A 21,877-nucleotide genomic window follows, 5' to 3' on the forward strand; every position below is an offset into this window, starting at 1 on the left:
GGATATCCCACTGGTCAGCAGGGGTCAGCTGTCCTCGCTGGATCCCCTTCCAACCTCCTGTCTGCCAATATCCTCCCTGGCAGGACAGCACAAAAATCTAAATAGTCCTTGCTTTAGTGTAAGCAATAGTCAGAAACAACTAAAACAGTGAGTTATTAACATTATTCTCATTATAAATCAAAAATTCAGCACTGTACCAGCTTCTAGGAATAAAATTAACTCAATCTCGGCCAAAACTAGGAGGACTAGTTAATATTTACTGTGTCATTGCAACTTGCCTTGTACATGCTGACCACCAAGACATGACTGAAACATTTTGGATTTATTCTAACACACTAGACTCCCCCTCACATTTGCCTCATGCAGCAAAGAATCTGCACCCCTGATAGATCCATTGTGCCAGTCTCTACATGCACACTGTCTTATATGTTTGTGATCAAAGTACCACAAATCAGGCAATACAAAAGAACTGGCAGAATTTAAAATACTCATGGCCGAATTCAAAATTTCGAAATTACTCTTTCACCTTGAAAGTATTGAACATAGACCTTAAGTAGCAAAAAAAAAAAAAAACCAAAAAAAAAACCCAAAAAAACAACTAGCACGTTTAAAAAAAAAAATACTAGCACTATTTGTTACATTATTCATTACAAAAACACACTTGTCATCCACTTTTGTTACTTGATAGCTTTCCTCTAAGTCTCTTTCAAATTATCATATATCAGGTGCTTTTGAACCTGTAGCCCAATGAGGAGGTTCATTCTTCTCTTTAATGAAAGCCACTGGACTGACTTTAGTCAGGAGGTGTAGCACAGTATCATGCTACTGCTGATGCAACAAGCTCACACAAGGCAGAATCACAAGAAGTAAATTCTCACGCAAAGAGAAGGAAGGTTTAAGTGAAAAGGAAACCATGTAAGGATTTGAAAAGCTACCACGCACATTTGTGTTTTAGACTGGGTTTTATTAAATAAAACTGTAACAGTTTCTGATATTACCATTCCTCCCTGTCCAATGCCATATGCTTCTGCCTCTGTGTCACCTTCTCAGCTAACACAACACTACACTTGAATGATATACAAGATGAGAAACTGGCTTCATCTCAGGAAAAAAAATTACTATTTTTCCATCATTCTATCTGTGAGACACCCTTAAAGTAGTATTCAAAGGTTTCTCTTCAATAGGAATAAAAAGGACTGATAAACACATGAAACAGTCTCAGTCCTATGCCTGCTACTCTGTGCATCATAAAAATTCTTCATATCACAAGAAGCCATTCTTATGAAAATAATGTAAATAAGTCAACCAACAGCATCTCCCTGTCTTAAAAACACATTTACACATGAGAAAAAGTATAGAAATTAAGGGTGTGAGGGAGAGAGAACTAGTCACATGTTGGAGGTCTGTATGTACAAGACAAGTTGCAGTGACATGCTACACTTTGCTGTAAGCAATATCCAAAACATATTCAAAATAGTTTTGTGAACAAGTAGAAATCGGGGTGGGAGTTGGGGAAAGGAATACAGTAGACACATCTTAATTAAAAGATAAGACAACTTTTCACCTTTGAAAAATATAGCAGTAAGATCTCAGCCTTGAAATAAAACTTCACAATGTGCAGTCTGTAAGCAAAGAATGGTAACTTTAAAACACTGAAATTCTGGAAAATGTTTATGACATTTAAGAATCATGAATGAATTTGGCAGCGCACTTTCTGGGTTAGAAAGACATTATGTTGGAATAAACCCAGGAGCAAATCTAAGGAATATTGTTCTTGACAAAATAATGACAGTCTGAACAAGGGCTGAAAGGAATAGAAAGATGATTTAATTTTTGTATCATCCTAAGACTGGCATGAAGGTCTTCAGTACTAGAAAGCTATTTATTCCTAATTCACTGACAAGTGAATGTCAGCCAAGTCCATCCACACTAGCAGCATAGCTTTATGCCTTCCTTATACAAATAGGTCTTTGAAAGTGAACTGACAGAATACGTTTCCAAGTCCACACTGGTAGTAGGACTGTAGCCATAATGACCTAAAGAAATGGGCAAGGCTCTGGGGAAAGAAGCATCACCTCACAGATGAGCTGCTGCATTAGAGGTGGGTGTGAGGGAAGAACACGGACAGGTACCCTGGCTCCCAAAAGACAACCTGCTCTAACAGAGTGACACTGGCACCCCTTACAAACTCTTCCCCAAGGCTGGAGCTCCATTACAGACATTCACCGGCATTTGTATATCTTGATTAAATCTTGAGTGCTATGAATTTTATTTTACAAATTTTATTTTACAAATTTGCATGCAGTGTTCTGGGCAAATCCCTCTTGTTCAAGAGATTTTATAATATACAAGCACAGGCTCTCCTTAAACTGTGTAAGACTGCCAGATTTGCTTTATTTCTTCTTTGGTTAGTTTATTATAAAGTCCTGGGCTTGGCATTGCTGCCTCTGTAATAAAATGATCATCCTTGAATCCTAGAGGCAAGCAGGTCTCTTGGCAGGTAGAGAAAAGGTTCTCAGATCCACGGCTTGTCAAAATATTTTTCAGCTCAAGAAACCTGTTAACATTACATATTTGTAGATAAGCAAGCATTAATCTTTTCTTTTATGAAACCAAACAAAAAACCCCTGCAAGATGCTACTTATGGAATCTGATCACACAGACCGTGACATTGTTCACAGGATATGTCAAACATTCTGCTCTTTAAACAGCAGATACTAACATGGTTTTCTATTAACCTATTTTTGTTTATTATTCTACATTCTAATGCTCTCCCAACAAACTTCACTGATGTTGAACTACACAGTGATTTCTCCAGGGCTTGTTTGTGGTCCTGCAAGCTGTCAAACAGCTCTGGTCGAAGAATAAGAAAAGGCAGCATTATAGTCAGAAAGCTCAAAGCTCCTTCGAAAAAGAACAAAACTAGAGTAACATGACACAGGTACAAGATAATCATAATGGCAAAACTTGCTAAGGCTCAGTTAAAAATAAGCCATCTCTTTGTCATTTTTGTCCCTTTGCAAGACTTCTGTGTAAGATATACCTGCAGTGAGTTCCTTCTTAATGATACATATCCACCCACATTCTTCTAGAACAGTCTCTCAGGTACAACAAGTATCTAGGACCCTGTTTTGAAAAGGAGGTCATGCTCCTCAGAAGGAGCATTACATACTCCTCGGAACAGCATTACAGTTAAATGTCTTCCCATCTAAAGAGAAAACTGTGTGGGAAAACAGCCTTTAAAGCAAAAATGGCAAGAAGAGTATCTAGCAAATATCCAGTTTGCCTAAGGAAAAGGTGCACAGTAAGATGTGAACTGACGACACAGGTAGCTATTCTACAGTCCTCTCCATCTACACAGACACTGAGTAAACAGCACTGAAGGCTCAAAGTAGAATAAACTACTCAACACTACAATTATTCTAAGGCTGCACTAATGGCTTTCAGAAGGGAAAAAATATGGAAATTCAGTCCCTGGTGGAGGTCTTAGGAACATTTTTCTTTAACAGGTCTCAGTTCCTTGTATACGCATACAAGAAAACTGTATTTAAAAATAATTTTTAAAACCCAATACTTGCAGCACATTCTTCTGGTTATTTCTGGAATCATGCTTTGCTTTACAAAGATTGCTGCAAGCTCCAAATTAAGTATTCTCTTTTCTACGGAACACTTAAATATCAAAAAATACTGGGGGGGTGTAGGAAGGGAGTCACTGGTTTCCTCTGAGGAACAGCAATCCTCCTTATTAGAATTTGAAATACCCTTTCTGAATGTTTTATTATATTTCTAGCAACCCAAACTTACTGGGAAGCAAGAGGAAGAAAATAAGAACAGCTTTCTGACACCAACACTTTTCCAAACCAACAGATTTTCTCATCTCTGCCCCTTATTTCACGTGTAGGAAAACAATCAAAGTTATCATGTCCTCTAAAAAAAGGATTCACAGATGAAAGCACCTCTAAGAAGCCATCTACTGCTGTGCAGCTTTCCATTAACCACAGTAGTTTATCAAATTCTCAAATATGCCGTAACAAAGTCTTCTAAACTGGAGACCTACAGAGCTCCAGCAAGGCAAGGAGCTCTGACATGGCTTCCTAAAAATGAAGCACCACTGCTTCCAAGAGGAGTTCAGATCTAGGAGCAAAAATACTTGTGCAATGCTGATCTTAGGCTAACCACACCACTACCACACTTTCACCAGGCTCACAAAATAACACGCAGAAGAATCATCTGATCCAACTACATATAATTCACATTCAACATAAGGCTCAACCACAACCCTTATAGGTCACAAAAAACTCCACATTGTGGAATACTTACTATGAAAAGCACCACATTACTGCACAGAAAAACATCACATCTCCCCACACCACCCTAGAACTTCCTCTGATACCCATACTGTCCGAATCTTTCTATTATTTAAGCTACCAGATACACATCTAACCCTTTATCAAATATTTGTACTCACCACTAACTCCTTGTTAGCTCATCTGCTCTCTCTGATAATATCCCCTAAAGCAGTTCCAGAGATGCTCCTCACACTCTTCGCTCAACGCAATCTCTAAACCCTGACTGCGACTCAGGAAGCATTACACACACCCTGCACAGGGGAGCTGTGGCATCTCCCCAGTTCCCACGGAGAGGAAGGCTCAGATTCTCCAGGGCTGACTCACACCTTGTTAACAGAGGGAGAGGAAAGAGCCCAGGAGTAGCGGATGGCCAAGAGGCCCCTGCCAGCTACTGCCTGGTTGAATCCAGGTTGCCACTGCTCTCATCTTTGGCCACAGTTAGGGGGTTGGAAAAATTAATGAGAAAACAACAGGGAACAATGTACAAACCATAAATACATGCACAAGAGCTCCATAAGCCCAAGCATTTGTGCCCCTTCTTGCCAGCTTCTGAACTCTCTGGTAGCTTGGGAGTAATTCCTGTTCCAACATGCTGAGCTGGAAGCTACTGCTGCCAGTTGCCTCCACGTAAGAAAGGTGTTTCCGGCAGTCTTGCTGAGAAGCCCCTGAGGCCAGTTTAACAATTTGACTATTCCCAAAGATATTCAGGCTCTCAGAACAAGAGCAAAATTATCTTTTCTCTCAATCATTTTTCTTCATTTTCTCGTCACTCCAAGGAAATGAGCTGACAAAAGCTTTTTGCAACTAGAAAAGAGACCAAAATGCAACACTGTAACTATGCCCAGCCTGTCACAATTGCAATAGCTTCAAGCTTTGTGAGAGATCTGATGAAGAAAATTAGTAAAGGGGAGGGGGTGATATTAATGCCATTTTCCCCCTCTTTGACATTTGCAACACTCAATTTATTTCTGCATTGAGATCACAAGTACCTCCTCCCCCAAGCCTCCCCAGTTCATGAATGTCTACCACTTGAAGTTTGGATCTGCTCACACATACGTGAATGTTCAAAACATGAACATTCTAGGGCTCAATGTGGCCCTAGAAAAGACAAATGGGAGTGACAGCTGCTCCAAAGCAAAAAGAATGCCTGACATGATGCACTGTTAACCCCAGAACCTGTTTTTTGAGTATTTCAGAACTTAATTTGGTTTTTCTCTGAAGAAATCTTAAGGGATTTTCTACATATTTGGCAGGGAGAAGGGAAGGAAGGTAAAAATGTAAGGACTTACTCACAAGAGGAGTGCTAGAAGAGGTCTTAATTTCCATCTTTATCCATGAGGGAACCTAAGATTAAGAGCAAGTCCTGCAAGTATCATTTATTTCACTAATGATACTTCACTGTTTAGAGGTCTCAGGAAAGCAATCGGAGTCTTATTTAATGACTTGCTTGTGATTTTGCCAGGTTACTGCCTGGCAAAATCACAAGCAAGACCAGAGGTACCATAAGACCCTGCGAATTAATTAAGGCAACACTACATTAAAGTCCAGAAGCACCAGAAACCAATTTTTCCACACAAAAAATGTCTTCAAGAACTGAAATTACAATACCTCTCACTTTCCAACGCAGAGAAGCTGAAACCTGTTTTTAATCTCATCAGTTCCTTCCCACACGCCAACATCAAGTAAACTCGACAGCAGTATGTACTTGCTATAGCTAAATATACCAGCAATATTCGAGAACCTAATTTGCAACCCTGTGAACACACGTTCGGAAAAGATGGCAGTTTGCTGGGCTTTTATGTAATGCAAATTTAAATAGAAGAAACAGCACCTGCCATTTTCTTCAATTAGCATTTCGTTCGGTTATAGGCAACTTAATTTCTCTCAGCCGACCGCTGCGCTTCCGAAGCGATTCCACGAATAAAGCGGACACAATTGATACGCACCAAGCATTCACCGGACAGACCAGCAGTGGTTTTGGCCAGCCCGGGGGCAGGCACTGGTGTCTGCAGTGGCAGAGGGACGGGGCGCGCCCTGCCCGCGGAGCGGCGCGGCCCTTTCCTTCCACGCGGCCCCGGCACCCGCACCGGGCAGCGCCGGGGGCGGCCGCCGCTCCCCGCAGCCCCCGGGCCCGCAGCCAGGGGAGGGGCGGCCGCCACCATCTTGTCAGCCGCGTCCCCGGGCACAAAGGAGAGCGAGAAACCCCCCGTTTCTAAAACCCAGCCCCGACTCACCTCCAGGCGCAGGGAAGCACCGCAGCCCCGCAGGAACTCGCGGATGTTGCTCAGGCACTCGCCCTCCGTCCGCGGCTCCGGGTACACCTGCAAGAGAAGAGGCGGCGGCTCAGCGCGGGGAGGAGACGGGACCGCAGCGGAGCGGAGCGGCGTCCCCCACCGCGCCGCTCCCCTCACCTCCCGCTCCCTCCGCAGGCAGCGGCGCCGGTCGCTCCCACTGGAGGGCTTGAACCGGGAAGTAAACACGGAGCACAGGAAATGGCGTGCGAGGGCGGGGGGCGGCGGGCAGGAGCGCGGGCAGGGGTGCCCGGCCAGGCGCGGTCGCGGCGGCTCTGCCCCGGCGGGGCGGGCGGAGGGAGGCAGGCAGGCAGGCAGGGAGGGATGGAGGCGCGGCCCCGCTCGGCCCTCCCCAGCCCCGCCCCGGCTGCGGGCGGGAGCGGCCCGGGCCTCCCCGCGCCGTGCTTCGGAATTGTTCAAATTGCTGACACGCAGACCCCGGCGCTGCGATGGTTTGGCTGCGGGGCGAAGCGGCCCAGCCTGGGGACAGCCGCTCCTCGGGACAAGCGGTGACCGCGCACAGGGTCCCGGCGCACGCCGCGGGTGGCCGCTGTCCCCAATGGGGCTCGTCGGTGCCCTCCTTCTGACTCCGGTCCACCCTTGGGTATCGGTTTTCTAACGAGGAAATATATCAGAAATGCCCCGAAGACCTTCGCGGAAAATGCCAGCACCCGAAGTTAATAATCTACCAATTCAAGGGTCTGATGTTAACAACCTTTATCTGTACTTTATTAAATAGCCCCTTCCGGCCCCAGAAGAAAAACAGCTTCGCAAAGAGGAAATCCTTGACTGAATCTAAGACAGTTTTGGCAACGCGGCCGTCTGCTCTCTGCAGCCACACTCACGGTGCCTTTAGCTCAACCTCTGTGTGCCCAAAAGTAAAGTGTAGCCCTTCCATGGAAAAGCAGCCTGCCCTAAGAGCTTCAGGGACATGGCTTAACTTACCACAGCTTAACTAAATTCTATGTGCACCTTAGCATCGTTTCACAATAAATTCATTGATTTCTGCAAAGTAGTTTAGCAAACAAGTCATTGCCCAAACTGACACCTGCCCTTCTGTCAGAAGGGGAAAGCCTAGCACAAAGGTGCAAGTCGCTGGAACCCGAGGTGTTGCAACACACAGTGTCATAGCCTCTGATCACGCATTACATTCAGAGGAGGTTTCATTATATGCATGCATGTCAAGGTTACATAAACTCACAGCATAATCCACCTGCATAGCACTGGGAACTTCACATCAGGTTGACTCCAAACATTCCATCAAACTGAAACAAAGGTAGTGCCTTCCCATGTGATTATAAGATATTAAAGATACCTCTGACCCACAGAGGTACTTTTTGATACATAATTATTACCAGAGAGGTAATTTTTGGTGCCACAAAAATTAACAAAGGTGACAGCATGACAGGGTGAACCTGGCACAAACAAATTGAAAACACAAGTCACTACCATTTTCTAAACAAAATTCAGATGAGTCTTAAATGAAAGCCACTAGACTGAAATACAAGGAAGTTGGTAACGATACCAGTTGAAGAATCTTCCTTTCCTTAAGGAAAGAATGCAAACACACACCCATTCAAACTCCTCATATTTTTTGGTACTGCAATATATCACTGTGGCATAAGAATAACCCTTTACTACACTAAAACATAAAAAGAATCCTAAAGAAGCCCTATGGAAGTACTACAGCTCAAAATATAACTTCTGTAAGTTTGAAGGACAGAAGAGGTGAGAGAGCCCTCCTGAAAACACCATGACCTTCAAATCTCTTGCTTGAAATACTTTTTTATTACTCAATTTATTTCTTAATCCTAGTAAGAAATCTAAAGCTATCATGCCAACATCCTTGTTAGAATAAGATGCTGGAAATTTTTCCAAGTTGATGTTTCTAGTATGTTCTCTCCTATATGTTCTTAATATTCACACAACAATGATATCGTTGCAATTTATAACTGTTTTTTCTTAAACTATTTGCATAATAACTGGCGTTTATCTCCTTTTAGATGTGCTACTTCATTGTCTCTTTTTCTACCCACCATTTTCTTTTTCATCTACTTTGTTCATCAAGGTCTCTTTACATTCTGAGAAACCTTAATGTTACTTCTGCTCTTCCAGCACAAATAATGTATGTCTCCTAAGAAATCACAGTAAATCCAGGTTTCTCTTAAAGAAAGCAAATGTCTTGTCTCATAACACAATCCATAATCCAATAAAACATTAACACAAAATCTCAAAGTCTCCAACACATTAAACTCAGTAATTCTAAGAAACACAGACGTGTACTACCATGTAGTGTGCACCTCATAAGAGGCTACACATAATTCATAAAAGATGGAACAGTAACTGGAAAGAAGAAAAAGAAAAAAATTTTTAAAAAGTGGGTTAGGGAGAAGAAAGTCAAAAACTTTCAGTTGAAGATTAAAGAAACAACAAGCAAAGAAAACTCAAACCCAACAAATTTTTCCCTCTCAGGTCTGGAAGCTTAAAATATATGCCAAATACACCACTGAGACCTTAGCCTCACCAACACTCTAATGCATGTTTTCAGTCAAAAATCATCTTCCTCAAAACAATAAAATAAGTTACAGTAAATCTTTAGAAATGTCATTTCTTCCTTCAAAATAAGGGAAAATACTTTGGAACGATAAAAGAAGTAGAGTACATTTTCTCAGCTCTGTGGCTGCAGTGGCATTTTTATACAACAGAAGACATAAGCATATGGGTAAAGAATTTAAAAATATCTTAGCATTTGCATCCTGCTAGAAATGTAAAGCATTAATGATCCCATAAAATGAAGCAAACCCGTAATTTACCTGGAGAGCTTTAATGTGATTCTGGCAACCTTCTCCTACAGACAGCTGAGAAACACAATAAGGGACCTGAAGAACAAAATCAGACCTGCGACAGAATGTTGAAGTGCAGTTATGTGAGCCAGGCCCATGATAAAATCACACATATGGTACATGATATCCTTTACAGTTACAGGAAGCTCAGGAGCATGACCTCTCACACAGATCACATTTGTAGCCTCACAGACTATTCAAAATGTACCAGAACATCATGCAAGAAGACCACAGGCAGGTAAGTCCTAGTCCACCTGAAAGACAGCTAATCTGTACACAGACAAAGGATAAATAAAAGTAGGCTCATATTCCCAAATTACTTAGCTTAATAAAAGTAGGTTGCATGTACATAAAGTCAGTGAAATAAAAAGGTTATGTATTTTCCTCTCCTGTATTTGCTTCATCCTTTTCCTATCATAGAACAACACCATTAGTTCATTAATGGGGGTTGTCTACTTCTTATATATATACACTGCTCTTAGTACAAATAGGCCTCAGTGTCCAGCTGGAACCTCTGTGTGCTCTAGTAACACAAATAAAAAAGGTTAATAGTAATTAGAAAAGGCACGGATTCCAGAGAGGCATGACAGATCCTTAATTAGGGACCAGGGTGCCACGGTGGAATCCAAAGAGACAGAGGAAGGTAATATGCAGAGCAGCCACTGTTTAAACCACTTCTTTGTGGTTCAGGGACAGGTTCTGATTAAGATTTAATCTCTTGGGGAGCAGTGCTAGAAACCACAGCTACTTCAATAAGGACACTTATGTGATACGCTGTAGCTATCAAGGAGCAGAGTACATTTCCCACCATCCAGAAAAGGTGGGGAACAGTGTGCAATGCAAATAGATGGTACCTAGCTAAATGTTACATCCCTTTAGATCAGTTTAAATCTATGGTTTTAAACAACATAACAAGTGAATAAAAAAGGGCAATGCAGAGAGGCTGCATCAGGAAAAGGTATGACATGGGTGGTCTTATAAAAAAATGAAAAAGGGTACTATTTGTTCATTTGGAAAGGGAAATTATATGAAGAAAATAAGCAAGGAATGTGTATAATAATGAATAAATAAAAAGAAAACAATAAGCAAACCCACAGTTCCTTGATTGCAATCCCAAGTAAACATTAATAAAAAGTAGGAGACATCTTCAGCTATGGGAAATGCGCTGTTTACTTGCATTCACTCTGAACAAGGTGACAAACTGGGTCACAGAACAAGAAGTGTACAAGGTCTTTATATAGAAACTGGAATCTACTTGGTAGACTGAGTAAGAACACTGTTCCTACAGGCAAGTTACATCAGTCACTTATCTAGCACAAAATATAATAAGTAAAATATGGTTTACTGTGTAAGAAGACTATCTCAGTAACTAGAGAGCAGAAACTAATAGAAAATGTAACCTAGCTGCAAACTAGTAGCCAAGTTCAGCAGACACTTAAAAACGTCCTGTTCAGGTGTATGGCTGTTTGAGCATGAAGTTCAAAGACTGAGCCCTTAAGTAGGGAGAAATCCTGTTTATCCTGCCTGGACCATTTTATGTCAGATTCCCCTTGTAGCACAAAACAGTTTTCTGTCCATGTTTCAGAGCACCTTGTACGCACAGACCATTACTGCAATCTAATCAGTAAAAATACCATAATTGCACAATGTAGCAAAGCTAACAAAAGGGTCCTATTGATCACATTCAGCCCCACAGCAGCTGTGTTTCCCTTGCTTCCAACCCTTTTCACTGGTCAAGGGCAACTGATCTTCCAATGGGGCAAACGCCTCCTGCACAAGCACTACAGGATGGGATTTGTTGCCAAGGTTTGTGTTCAGGGACAAAAATGAGGTTAAAAGCATCATGGGGAGGAAGCCTGGAGGTTGTCACACCAGCCTGGGTGGTGAAGCTGCCAACTGTCCAACAACTCCTGCTGGTTCCTTCCCTCTCCAGCCCTTGCAGCTGCTGCCTCCTGCCTGCACCTGCCCATGCCCAGCAGGGCCCATCCCTTTCAGCATTTGGGTTTCCTGCTCTGGCCCAGATCAGTGTCCCTCACAAATTGCACCCAGTAGGGATGGAAAAGAAAGAGTGGCTACATAGCTACACAGCTACACAGGAGGACATCCTCTGCATCTCGAGGAAGCATCCACGGCTAGGGACCAATGGCAGGTGCAGCACTTCCTCCACAGTCACCTCCACAGTGAGCAGTTGGGCTGAGAGGACTGCAGGTAGGAGCCCCGTGCTCCTCCCAGGACAGCAGGAGGCACTGCTGCACTTCAAAGGATCACATCTTCCACATCTATAAGTAAGGGGTACCCTGCAGTTGAGCCAACTCACTTAAAGAACTGCACATCTTAGTGATGGCACATTTGCAGGATGCTATAGCTAAACTAAAAACACAGATCAGGATTCTCAACGAAGTGCAGCTCTGTTTTAAAATCAGGTGTCTTGACAGGGCACCAGTCCTTAGCATGATACAGTCTCTGCAGTACTGTAGCTCTTTAGCACTGACTTTTGCCATGCAACCCACAAACTTTTCAATAATAACCTGCACAGCAGTCAGCATGGACTACACATCTGTATTTTGGCTTGAGGGAACCCATGCTCTGAAAGCACAGCAGCAGGCAGACAGACAGACACATAGATAGTAAGAGTTAGATCCAGTAAAAGACTGAAGCTCCTTCAGCTCAAGCACTAAGGTGCCAAAATTTTATATTTCCAAAACTCACCTAGACTCTATATACAATACAAAGAAGAAGAAAGATGCCTTATGATATGCCCTAAAATTCTTATTTGCTGACAAGGATACCCAGACATCAAGTTAATCATGACATGGCAGAAGGTAAAAGCAGGAATCTACTTAGTGTCCCAAACTCCAGTCATCTCCTAGACTTACAACAGTCCTTTGAGTGTCATTTGGAAGAACTCTCTGAAAAGTGGTCGGTGCCCATTTTTGATTAACAATAGACCATAAAGGTTCCAAAACCTCTTGCCCTTGGACACCGCTATTGGTGAGAGACACAGAAGGAGTTCTTAGATCCCCTTACCTCACTCCAAAGCCATCAGCGTGACTAACTCCACATCTGACACTCCTCTGCTTTACACCCTACATCCCCACACCTGTCCCTGTATTCCATCTTTCCATCTCTCCCACCTCAGACCACACACCACCACCTTCCAAACCAGCAAATCCAATCCCACATTTAGACACACAAATATAACCCACCACCTTTTCTTTACTGCCCAACAGGCTACACCAATTCATCAGCCACCATTCTGTGCTCCCTCAACCTCCACTTTGCTATGCTATGTGAAACCAGTTTTAGTTTACTGAAGATTCCTCCAGCTTTTCTGATTTCTTCCTCTGTACATGCTCAGAAATGCTCCTCTGCCTGACTAGCCATTATTAACAGTGACCTACATTCAAACACACAAATGTTCTGCTTTAGCTGCTTCAGTTCTTTAGTGTAATAGCCCTCAAAACATAAGTTCATCTAAGTTTTCAAATGCAATGTACAGTTTGGTTAAAATGCCATCCAGGTCTTGTGGCAGCCTTTATAAATGGGACCTTATGCAAAAATTAGAGCTGCTTTTTTCCATTAATCTGCCCTCCAAAAATGACTCTGCAAAACTGATTCATCTGTCTGAGTTAATCTTTTCAGATATGTATCTGAATTAAACAATATTCATGAAAACAGGTTCTTTTTTTTTTTTTTTTCAGGAGAAGTACAGTACTTTTGCCACTTCCCTTGGACCCTGACTAAATTCCCATCAACACACACAGACTCAAGTTGAGTCAGAGAAGGTTCAGATTGGACATTAGGAGGCTTTTCTTCACAGAAAGGGTAATTAAACATTGGAATGGGCTGCCCAGAGAGGTGATGGAGTCACCTTCCCTAGAGGTGTTTAAGAAAAGACTGGATGGGGTACTTAGTGCCAAGGTCTACTTAACAAGGTGGTATTCAGTCAAAGACTCAATGATCTCAGAGGTCTTTTCCAACCTAATTGATTCTGTGATTTTGTGGAAGTCTATAAACTGACTCCCACAAAGCAGGTTTTAACCCAGCCCTAAGATACAAACACCATAGTCTAAGGGCACCAGGGCAGTCTATATGGTACTTTTGTTGTCTCAAGTTTCCATCAATTTTTTTTATTTCATACAGAAAACATAGGCTGGCACAGCATCAAGAAAATGAGAATGCCATGCACATAGAACTTACAAGCTGCCTTTGCAACTGCTATTAGGATCCTTGAAGGACACCCCCCCTCCCACTGTGACCTGAACTAGGCAGGAGTCCTACCAGAACACATGCACAGAACTGTGCCTGAAGGATGTGATACATACACATAGAGAGTCTGGTTACAGCTGCAGCAGTAAACTGCTTTCCTTTCCTTCCTAAAAGCTAAGAACTAATATTCCTAATTCCTGTGGTTTTGCTTATTTTCTTGCTATTTCAAAGAAAAAGAGGCAGCTAGCATGCAGCTGATCCCAATCCCGAGCAGCATCAGGGGTGCCAGCATTAAGCGTTCACAGGAAGATGTGTATTTCCCTGAAGTCAGCGTGTGAAAAAAGCCTTATGAAGTACAGCTCCAGGTGTGGGCTTGGCAGGAGCTGAACCAAAGAGATTCCCCTGTGAAGGAAGGCTGATGGGGAAGGATTTTGCACCCCTCGTCACATAAACCCTGCAGTGTCTCCTGTGGAGCGTCGCTGTTTTGATGCTATGCAAGCTCAGGCTTCAGGAGTCTAATCACTCAGGGTTTGTTTACACTGGGAGAGCTCTGCTGCTAGATATGCTGGCATCGCTCCTCAGTGTGGATGTAACATATGCCAGAGAGGGAATTCCTCTGCCAGTCTAACAGTACCACTTCCCCCAGTGACATTAACAAAGCCAACAAAACCACTTCTCTGACAGCACAGCTGCACCAGTGGGGGGTATATGGTTTTTACTGCTTTCCCCCTCCCCCCACCCCATGAAGATATTCCATAGGACTACCAAAGCCCTACAGAAGGGATGGATTCTCTTCTGGGCAAGCTGCCAACATCATCCAATAGCACTCACTGCAGAGCAGGAAAATGGAGACCCGTATTAAATGCACTTAGACCCAAGCAGTGTTTCATAGGCCAAAAAGGGACAGGGGCCTCTGCCCACGGGGTGTCAGTGATCCCTGATGAGGAGTGGCACGAAGGAAATTTCTTGCAAATGAAGCTGGCCACCCCTGCTCAACTCCCCACCATGATTACAATGCTGAGGCACTTAAAGAGGTTGCCCAGATAAGTCATGGGTGCCTCATCCCTGGAAGTATTCAAGGCCAGGCTGGATGAGGTTTTGAGCAGCCTGGTCCAGTGGAAGGTGCCCCATAGCAGTGCTGTTGGAACTGGATGATCTTTAAGGTCCCTTCCAACTGAAACCATTCTATGACTCTTGTTGTGGGTAATAGCAGCAGCCACATCATACTGAGAGATGTGGAGAGAAAATGGCTTTGCTCTAGGCAGCAAAGTGAGGGAGACAGCAGAAGTGTCACACTGGCTGAGGATCAGGGAGCAAAGCTCAGCCAGCCAAGGTGCAAGACACCATTTCCATGCTGCCAGCTCACAGTATTTTTGCAAGTCCTGTCATGCTTGAAATGTTTTAAAGTTACAGCTCTTCAAATCACAGCCACTGGATAACAATTAATTTAAATTTTTATTTAAGGAATATGTATATTGAATTCCAGGCAGTGATTCATAGCCAGATTTTAATAATATATATGCATACTATGTATAATATATATAAATATATATGTGTGTGTGTGTATAAATGCACTTACATACATACCTAGTCTGCACGCTTCAATTTTAAAGCAAAGACTTCCAGTTTTCTAAGGCTGGAATTACAATCTTAAACATTTTCAGCTGAACAATGCGGTACCGTCAGCCACTAGCATGCAGTATAACCAGAGGGGAGTGTGCTGGTGGCATCCTCACAGTTCTTCCTTTTCTCCACACACACAGTATTTGGAAGATAGTCTAGGTAGCAGTAGGGCACCTGAGGGCTAACTTGTTTTGTTGTCTGTATTATGTATGAGCATAGAAAGAATGCATATAAAAACTGTGGAAAAGACATTAATGAGAGTAAGACCAGCAGAACTACATTATTTTTCCACGTTTTCTCACAAAAAACAATTTAATCACCAACAGTTTCCTTAATTGCCCCCTCTTTTCAGGATCTGGCACACCCTTATTTAACTCAGTCCAGATCTTTATGCACTGACAGGATCTGGTTTTCAAGGAAAAAAGCCGTGCACAAGTCCTCTGCTTCCTCAATGAGCTCAGGCAGACCATATTTCTTTGGATAATATCCCAGTTGCCAGAATTACAGAGCCAGAACATAGACAGGAAAAGCAAGGGCATTCTCCTTCACAGCATTCCTGCATCCTGGCTCTCACAAGGCAGCAGGAGTAGCACGGTCAGTGACAAGTCTGTAACAGGACCAAAAATCCTACAGAGCTCACAGTATCACTGATGAGAACAGCATGTATTCAGGAAAAAGGCACTCTAATGACTTTGTTTGGGATAACTTTTCCCCAGGCTCTCAGTTCATCCTTGCAGTGCTTCCACCCTGGATCAACAGCACTCATACACAGACCGGCATTCCCTGAGCACGCAGCCACGGCAGGCACACCTGTCCAGCACAGATTATTCTTGCCAGAAGCACAATAATCTCCCTGGGAGGACTGCTGCTGAAAGAAGAGAGCGTATGTACATTAAAATGAGATTTTGCTTCCTGTCCTGTGATGACCTTCTGCTGCTGCTGCAACACCAGCAACAACAATACCTCCCAACCGATTTCAGTGAGCAAAGGCAGGACAGCCTTTAGGGTCAGCCAGGCAGACCCAAACAGCCTCACCAAGGCTTCAGGGTGACAGCATCCTGCTAGAAGAACTTCCAAAATGTAGATTGCTCAGGGCCAACTAGCACCTGGAAATTTCCACCTTAGGAGTAATATCTGCACTGCTGGTGAGGTGTTCTCAAGCTCTGTCTGGGCTCCACATTCAGCTCCCAGCCAGCATTGCACCCTCTGCAAATATACTGGGCTACAAAAATATCACTCTGGGTCCAAAACACCTTTTCTTTCTTCTTGCTTCCTATCATGTGAAATATCATTTTCAGGTCACACCTTGTCACAACAGGAGAGAAGTGTACTTAGTCCCAATATTTACGTGTGAAATCAGAGATAAGTGAGCATAAATCTCCCTTTGCCCAAGCCTTAGGCACACATGCTCACCATGGGGACAAGGCTGGTGACATGGTTGGCATATGTGGCAGCCCAAACCCTCCTTTTAGATACTCTCAGTGCTTGTGCTTATACACAACAATTCATTTGCCTTGTGAATTACAAAGGGTTAATTTATTGTTAAACTACAATTCAGAATGCCTCATTTAGCCAAAGACCTTTCTCATTAAAAAGATAATCATACAGATGTATGAGGTATTTGTACAAAGATCTTAATCTTTGCTGCCATCAGTTCTGGTTCTACGCCAATTAATAACCAAATTAATGTCAACGCCAGTACCCAATCCTCCACAGGGAATAGGAATGACGTTTCCTTTCAGCCATGCACCGAGCCTCATCCAGCAGGAGGGAGAGCTGTATCTGTTATCCCGGGGCCAGCCCCGTGCCGTCCGTCTCCCACCTGAGCGCGGCGGGAGCAGCGAGAGGAAGCGGCTGTGTTTTGGATCAGCCTCCCACGCGCAGCAGAGCAGCTCCTGGCTTGCTCAATCCTACGCTGCGACGCCCGGGGATGGTCCATTCGACGGAGGGGGGCCAGGCGTGCGAGACCCAGCCGCGCTGCCCGTCCGCGGCCGCACAGCGCCGAGCCAGCTGCGGGAGCCCCGCGGCAGCGGCGCGCCACGGGGTGTCAAACGGCTGCTGCATCACGTTCCCCGATGCGGCCTCTGCATTTTCCCCAAAAAAGAACAAAGCTGTCCTCAAAAGGACGCTTTCTGACGAGCAGCTGACCAAAAATAAAAGTACAAACGGAACTTAATGGAGCGCGAAGCCTCATATGACAAGGAAAATTCCCGCTCCAATTCTGATCTCTGTTTACAACGTTGAAAGTGGGTCAAACTGGTCTGCGATGGAGGAATCTGTTTGGAAAATGATCTCTGAGAGGAAAAGCATCTAAGCGGCAGACAACTGCACTGCAATGCTTCCATGGGGATCCCTTCCCTGCCATCAAAGTAATTCAGCTCTACCACACAAGGCTGAAATCCTCTAACTTGAAATTATGGCTTTTCAATTCAAATTATTTAAATTCAGCAATTCCCTATCTTTTGGAGCAAATCAACTAACCATGTTTCAGCACAGATCTTCATGCTTTAAAAAACTAAGACATGGCTGGGTTTGGACAGGGTTGGGGAAGCTGTTTTGGTTTTGTTGATTTTGCTCCTTTTTTTTTTTTTTTTTTTTTTTTTTTTTTTTTTAAATAATTGAATAATTGCCCTCACTTTTCTTCATTTCCTGTGTTCAGGACAAGGTTATTGTGCAGTGCCACCACACTGCCTAACTCAACTATTTTGTTTTGCCCCGTCATGGTCTCTTTCAAAATGCAAAGGAATCATTATGACATTAAGTAAGAGTCCAAAACTAAGCAGCAGTCTGTAACAACATTACTTTTCAAGGTATTTTCACTCTGACTTAGAGAAATCTAGTGAATTTATTATCTGTCCTTTCCCATTCAAGATAGAAAATTATTATAATGTAAACAAATTCAGCCAAAACTTCCTGGCAAGAAGCTTTGTGTGTTGTTCTGTGCAATGCTGGTATACAAATACACAACAACCTAAAGAAAGAATATACTAACCAGCTTTGAAACCCACTGATTTGTTTTATCAACTTATGAAAATTCTGTTCTTTGACCTTCAAGTGCTTGATTCCTTTTATGGTCGCACAATCTTTATTTATTAAAAATCTCCTACTACTTACTCTCAGGGTACCCAGAGGCTTTAAAAAGCACAAAATGTCAAAAAATGTATTACTACATTCCTGCATATATTGAATCTTCTTTCTAATCTGTTTTTGAAAGAAAGAAATACATTTATAGCATTTTTTTAGAAAACCTATTTAAAAGCACCCCAAGTAGATAGACATTCCTTCATATTTATGTTTTGTATTTTTTTTAATATTCCCTTTGGTTTTAGTTACTATTTTGTATTTACAGAAAAATGAGCTCTGTGAGTCTTCAGAGTATCTGCTAATGTCAGATATTTATAGAAAGTTACAATCTCAAAGGATTTTAAGAACTGAATCAGTCTACATCTGTCAGACATCCTTGTATCTTTTAAACTTAAACTGGAGATTTTCGGGGCAAATAAGGAATAAAAAGGCTCATATTTCAAATGCACTTAGTATTAAAAAAGTAACAAAGAGTAGTAGCCAAAAAAGACTTGGAAAAACTACCATGGCACAATAAAGGATGTAAAATTTATGTCTGTTTACTAACAAACAAAGAAAGAGAATAAAGTAACACGGAAACAGCTCAGACATAACATAGATGAGAACGTGAAAGAGGTATGGGGTGTAAATTCTGAGTCTACAGAAAAAGAATATTTACAAAGTTAGGTGGAAAAATGAGTTTGTGAGTCTCTCAGACATATCTATGAATTAGAAAGTGCTTTGTGAATGGTCCAGGGAAATAAGAACAGTTACCCTCACAAAACCAAAGATCCTCCTAAAATAATTTTTTAAAATGTCTATTTCTCCCCAGACTTATAACTAAGTCAGAGCCAGAGGAAACACACAGGGGCAGCAGGGACGCCAGGGGGGCCGCCTGTCCCAGCGCCCTGCTCGGCGCGGGGCGAGCTCGGGGAGGTGGGAGGCTGCGAGGCGCCAGCCTTCCTCCCGCCTGGCTGCCAGCCCAGCCCGCACTGCTCCCGCTGCGAGCCCCGCGCTGCTGCAGCGCCAGGGCCACCGCGAGTCCCGCCGGCAGCTCCTCGCACCCAGGCTGCTCTCGTTGTTGGCTGTGCGGAGCTGCGCGCCTCTGTAAACCTTCCTCTGTGCTGTGAAGGGACCCCCACCCAAACATGAGAGGTGTTTGGTCCTCAGATAAAAAGAGAGTCTCTCATTCAGTAACCGAGCTGTCCCAAACTATACTGTAACAGAGAAACACATTAAGTTGGGAAACACTCTTGTAACACTTATTTTTCTGTTCTGCTTTTTTGTTTATTGGTAGAGCCTCTTTCCCAGATTGAGTGCAGGACCCCACTTTACCAGGCTTGACATCTGCACAAAGGGGAAAGACCTTTTCTGCCCTAAAGCTAAGAACCCAAAGTCCAAGATGTGCTCAGGAAGCGTGCCTGGAGCAGCAGTGTGGGAAAGGCTGCCAAAACCCTCCTTGGGCTTGGTGCCACCAGGCAAAAGAGTCTGGGGACAAGGAGGCATGGGCGGAGCCTGTCAGAATCAGTGGATAGTCAGGTGGAGGAGCCCCCACTTACCCCAAGCCCCACTTCATGCGTGCCACCCTGGATTGCAGAACAGGACATTTACTGAATGGCAGAGCAGGACATTTACCTGCTCTGGAGCCCCACTTCGTAGCCCAGTACACTGGACAACAGTTTGCACCTCATGTACCACCTCCACAAAGCTGCAGCCCCTTTGGGAGCAGGGGCATCCTCTTCAGCTCTACTGCCTGAACAGCCACTTACGGGGAAATGGTGGCGGGGAAAGCTGACAGCAGCAGTGGCAGGGGCTTCAGCTGTCCCAGCTAGTCCCCACTGGCCACCATGGTGATCCTTGAGTTAGCCACGCTCACACAGCCACCAACACACTGTGCCCGCTCTCATCACTTCCATCACCTGCCAAGAGCACTGCGGGCTCCTGTGAGGAGTCCACATCCCCGTACCACCTCCTGATGTACCTGTGAATCTGGGAGGCAGGAATGATCTACTAAATCCGCAGAATGGGACTCCAGTCCAGAGCCAAGACCTTCATGTACAACACAAAACAATAACAACTCCAGTGGGTGGCAAACTGAAGAACCGAAGTGGGACAGCCCAGCCCAGTGTCCTGCTAAGCTCAAGGCGCTGGTTACAACTTTGTGGGTCTGAGAACTACTCGAAATAGAGCCACAAAAGGTAACAAAAGCTCACTGTCAGCAGGCTCCAGCGAGTGGAATGCTCTGCCAACTGTTCTGCAAAAGGTGAAAAATACGGTGTTATTTTCAAGCAAGGAGTCATCCCATCATCATAGCAGATGACCTTCATCAATCTTCACTACCTTAGACTGGCACACGAGGAAAGATTTTTGTCAATATGTGGATCTCTGTGTGCACTATGTTACTAAACATCAGGTGAGACAACAGTACTGTCCCAAGTTTTGAGGCACAACCAAACCCCTTTGGTTGTCTTTTCCCTCTGGCTGAGCGACGACGGGAATTATGTACGCACACAGAACACATAGAAGTTACCTGACAGAGTACATTTTCTTCAAACACAACACAAACTAGAGCTGTAACGCGTTTTTTCAGCACAAAACAAAAAAAAAAAAAAAAAAAAAAAAAAAAAAAGGAGATTTTTTTTCCACAGGCTACCGAACAGTAAAGGACCCAAATAACGCTTAAGCAGCCTTCAAGAAAACTAAGCATCAAACGCTAAAATGTCCTTCAGAGGCTGGAAGGGATGAGCTGAATCACCTCCCAAGCGAGGTGAGGCACCGGCTGCTCCAGCAGTTGCGTAGATAAGTTTGCAGCCGGCTCGTGGCACGCAAGGCAGGGTCCATAGTCCACCCTCCAAAATTAATGCATCTCCCATGCACAGCCGGGACTCCGCTTTGGGAAGCGGAGCGTCCGTACAACACTTGCAGAACAGTGGCTCCTCACGGGGGTTCCCCTCCAGCCCGGCTGCCGCTCCCCGCTCTCCCCCGGCGGGGACCGGCCCCGCTCCGCCCCCCGCGCCCCTCACCGCCCTCCCCGGGCCCGGGGTCCCCCTCCGGAGCGGGGGGCGGCGCGGGCGGGGCCGGGGGCGGCGGGCCCGGCCGCACAAAGGGCGGCGGGGCGGGGGCCGCCGGGCACTTACTTTGTCTATGGTGCCCGGGAGCAGGCGGTCGAGCAGGCGGCACAGCACCACGCCATCCTTCAGGGAGGACTGAAGGAAGCCCTCGGGGTCGGAGATGGTCTTTTTGGGCGACTCCAGCACGCCCAGGGCGATCAGCCACGTAACGGTCTGCTCCGCCGAATTCATGGCGATGGCGGCGGCGGGCGGGGGTCGCGGCGCCCCGCGCCTCGCGTGGGTTTTGTGTGTCCCCCGGCGGGGGCTTCAGGCGGAGGCCGGCGGCGCCGCCCCCATGTGAATGCAGATGACGACGCCCCGGCCCCGCCGCTACAGACACATGCAGCTGCAGTGCCGCCTCCTCCCCGCCCCCCCGCCGCCGCCGCCGC

General features: G+C 44.6%; 1 protein-coding gene across 5 annotated transcripts in view; it reads right to left on the reverse strand.

The window, feature by feature from the left end:
• The window catches only part of ARHGEF7 (Rho guanine nucleotide exchange factor 7), a 116,019-nt gene extending 94,147 nt beyond the window's left edge, over positions 1 to 21,872 (reverse strand). For 2 of the 5 annotated variants that reach the window (XR_014956322.1, XM_021545597.3), the window contains exons 1-2: positions 21,516 to 21,863; positions 6,584 to 6,670 (exon numbers count right to left, since the gene is read on the reverse strand). Coding sequence is in view for 2 of the 5 variants with exons in the window: in XM_021545597.3 (XP_021401272.1) it covers positions 6,584 to 6,670; positions 21,516 to 21,680 (252 nt within the window). In the remaining 3 variants the exon portion in view is untranslated. Of the gene's footprint in view, positions 1 to 4,468; positions 6,436 to 6,583; positions 6,671 to 6,760; positions 6,926 to 21,515 lie in introns of those variants that run through there. The other 3 variants (XM_021545598.3, XM_021545600.4, XM_085583697.1) reach the window with 3 other exon arrangements.
• Positions 21,873 to 21,877: the final 5 nt, after the last annotated feature.

This window comes from Lonchura striata, chromosome 1, assembly GCF_050655825.1.
Source record: "Lonchura striata isolate lonStrDom1 chromosome 1, ASM5065582v1, whole genome shotgun sequence".
NCBI lineage: Eukaryota > Metazoa > Chordata > Aves > Passeriformes > Estrildidae > Lonchura > Lonchura striata.